Source organism: Rattus norvegicus, chromosome 5, assembly GCF_021556685.1.
Source record: "Rattus norvegicus strain SHRSP/BbbUtx chromosome 5, alternate assembly SHRSP_T2T, whole genome shotgun sequence".
NCBI classification, from domain to species: domain Eukaryota; kingdom Metazoa; phylum Chordata; class Mammalia; order Rodentia; family Muridae; genus Rattus; species Rattus norvegicus.
The window spans coordinates 108,846,667-108,850,005 of record NC_141538.1 but is presented as its reverse complement, the minus strand read 5'-3'; the positions used below and the strand labels follow the sequence as shown (position 1 = coordinate 108,850,005).

The window sequence follows — 3,339 nt, the reverse complement described above, 5'->3', positions numbered from 1 at the left end:
CCCTTATTGCTTTTAATATTCTTTCTTTGTTTTGTGCATTTGGTGTTTTATTTATTATGTGACAGGAGGAGTTTCTTTTCTGGTCCATGGTATTTGTAGTTCTGTAGGCTTCTTGTATGTTTATGGGCATCTCTTTCTTTAGGTTAGGGAAGTTTTCTTCTATGATTTTGTTGAATATATTTACTGGTCCTTTGAGTTGAGAGTCTTCACTCTCTTCTGTACCTATTATCCTTAGGTTTGATCTTCTCATTTTGTCCTGGATTTCCTGTATGTTTTGGGTCAGTAGCTTTTTCTGTTTTATATTATCTTTGACAGTTGTGTTGATGATTTCTATGGAATCTTCTGCTCCTGAGATTCTCTCTTCTATCTCTTGTATTCTGTTGGTGATGCTTGCATCTATGGCTCCTGGTCTCTTCCTTTGGTTCTATATCCAGGGTTGCCTCCCTTTGTGCTTTCGTTATTGTTTCTATTTCCATTTTTAATTCCTTCACCTGTTTGATTGTGTTTTCCTGTAATTCTTTCAGGGATTTTTGTGTTTCCTTTCTAAGGGATTCTATTTATTTACTTGTGTTTCTCTGCATTTCTCTAAGGGAGTTCTTTATGTCTTTCTTGAAGTCCTCCATCATCATGATCAAATCTTAAATCTAGATCTTGCTTTTCTGGTGTTTTTGGATATTCATTGTTTGCTTTGGTGGGAGAATTGGGCTCCGATGATGCCATGTAGTCTTGGTTTCTGTTGCTTGGGTTCCTGTGCTTGCCTCTTGCCATCAGGTTGTCTCTGGTGTTATCTTGCTTTGCTATTTCTGGCAGTGGCTTGAACGTCCTATATGCCTGTGTGTCAGGAGTGCTGTAGACCTGTTTTCCTGTTTTCTTTCAGCCAATTATGGGAACAGAGTGTTCTGCTTTCAGGTGTGTAGTCATTCCTGTCTACTGGCTTTCAGCCGTTCCTATGGGTGTGTGTCCTGAGTACAACAGGCAGGTTCCTTGGAGCAGAAAAATTGATCTTACCGCTGGTCTCAGGCCTGAAGGAGCTCTTTGGGGCTGGGTTTCAGCTCTCCATGAGGGCAGCAACCAAAGGGCCTGCCCCTCCTTTTCCTGAAAACATATTTTTATTTAAATACTTTGAGTGTAATATAAATAAAACAAAATTAATTGTAACATCAATTTAGTTAACTTTTATGTAATATTTTACAGCAAATTTTGATTTAAAATAAATATGTAAATTTTGAACAAAGACAGTTTAAGAGTGCTGTCACAGTTAATGGAAATTCAAATTAGAAAAAAAATGCTGGAAAACATCTTTTGGTTGGGGAGTAGTGAAAGAGGAAGCAATAAGGAAAACCACAATGGTTTACAAAATGCCCAGACCCAAACAGAGAATGAGTTAAAGAAAGTGAAAAGTCCATTGGAAAGTTATGGGAGGGCATTCAGAAAGTAAAACTACTATTTACCCTATTTAAGACACATCCACACCAGGATAGTCTTCAGAAAACCTAGAGTGGAAGGTTCAGGACCAAACAACCCCGAGAACCAGCAGCATCTGCAAGATCCAAAATGGCTAGGCTTTGTGCTTTCCTGATGATCCTGATCGTGATGAGCTATTGTAGATCAACCTGCTGTCTAGGATGTGACCTGCCTCATACTCATAACCTCAGGAACAAGAGAGCATTCACACTCCTGGCACAAATGAGGAGACTCTCCCCTGTCTCCTGCCTGAAGGACAGACAGGACTTTGGATTCCCCTTGGAGAAGGTGGATGGCCAGCAGATCCAGAAGGCTCAAGCTATCCCTGTCCTGCAAGAGCTAACCCAGCAGATCCTCAGCCTCTTCACATCAAAGGAGTCATTTACTGCTTGGGATGCAACCCTCCTAGACTCATTCTGCAATGACCTCCAGCAGCAGCTGAGTGGTCTGCAAGCCTGTCAGATGCAGCAAGTGGGGGTGAAGGAATCTCACCTGGCCCAGGAAGACTCCCTACTGGCTGTGCGGGAATATTTCCATAGGATCACTGTGTACCTGAGAGAGAAGAAACACAGTCCCTGTGCCTGGGAGGTGGTCAGAGCAGAAGTCTGGAGAGCTCTGTCTTCTTCAGCCAACTTGCTGGCAAGACTAAGAGAAGAGAAGAAATGAGTCCTGAGCCAAAGTCGACAGGACTTTTCTAGACTAGAACAATGTACCTCACTGCTCAGATTCAGCCATCTCAGAACTGTCACTCAGTTGAGAGGGATGCACACAATTTGTCTAAATGTTTCTCTAAATATTTGTTCTCTTTCCACTCAGTTTTATGTCTGTCTGTACCCATTTATTTCTTTATGTATGTATTTATTCACTTATTTAACTATCTATATGATGTAACATATATTGTAGTATAGTTTGGTACAGATATGTTTTCCATAAATTATTCCTAATATAGAAATGTAACTTGTTTTATTCATTCATTCTTTAATTACTTAAAACAATTTTATTGTTTACATTGATTTTTTTCTGTAAAGAAACTATATATTTTATCAACCTGCCAAATATTGTACCCGCATATGACATTTCATCGTGTTCAGGCAATTAGATATACCTGTCTCTTGCTTCTCATCCATTCATGGTTAATTCTTAAGTCTTTCCTTTTCTCCTGTGTATCATATTCTTCTGAATGTACTGACAGCATGCTGTGTAGGGATCAGGCATAATATCTTGTTCCTATCAAACTGTGTAAAGGGATTGGTATTTGTACAAGACACTCCACAACCAAGTTCTCAGCACAAAGGTCATTTATTTGACCCAGAAAGACAAAGTACCAAGAGTAAGAGACAAAGACAGGTGATAGAGGACTAGGGAGAAGCAGAGGAGATACTTGTCCTGGGGTTGGGGAGAGGAGACAAACATGACCCATAGGCAAAAGGCAGCATATAAAACTACAAGGGGGAAAACCTCTGCTAGGATAAAGTGTTAATCTTGATTGGACAGCTTAATTGGGGCAGCCACAAGGGGGCCTTTTTTGGTTTTTAGTGCTTTGATAGGTGGACTTTGGTAGTCATGCTTAAGTGAATGAAGTAGGCAAATCAGGGAATAGCCCTTGATGGGCAACTTTACAGTTCTCATGCAATGCTTTGTAGCAAAGCAGAGGAATTAAAGTAAAAGGCTACTGTCTGTCAGAGCCCTGTTCGACATGCTCAAGACTGACTAGAATCCTTCATCATGACTTAGTGTACTTTGAAAAGGATTTTTTTCAGCCTTTAGCAGCCTCTATGTTCCTGACACTGTCTATTCTCAACTTCTAGGAGTGTTTAAGTGATTGGAAGTACAAATATCAGTGAAGTCATATATACAGTATGTAAATAGAGCACA

At 40.1% G+C, this 3,339-nt stretch overlaps 1 protein-coding gene across 1 annotated transcript; it reads left to right on the top strand.

Annotated features, from left to right (window-relative positions):
* Window positions 1–1,554: 1,554 nt before the first annotated feature.
* On the top strand, window positions 1,555–2,171 carry Ifna16l1 (interferon, alpha 16-like 1). The gene has a single exon (NM_001408849.1). The coding sequence runs from the start codon at window positions 1,555–1,557 to the stop codon at window positions 2,128–2,130; it is 576 nt and encodes a 191-aa protein (NP_001395778.1). The 3' UTR covers window positions 2,131–2,171.
* The last annotated feature ends 1,168 nt before the right edge of the window (window positions 2,172–3,339 follow it).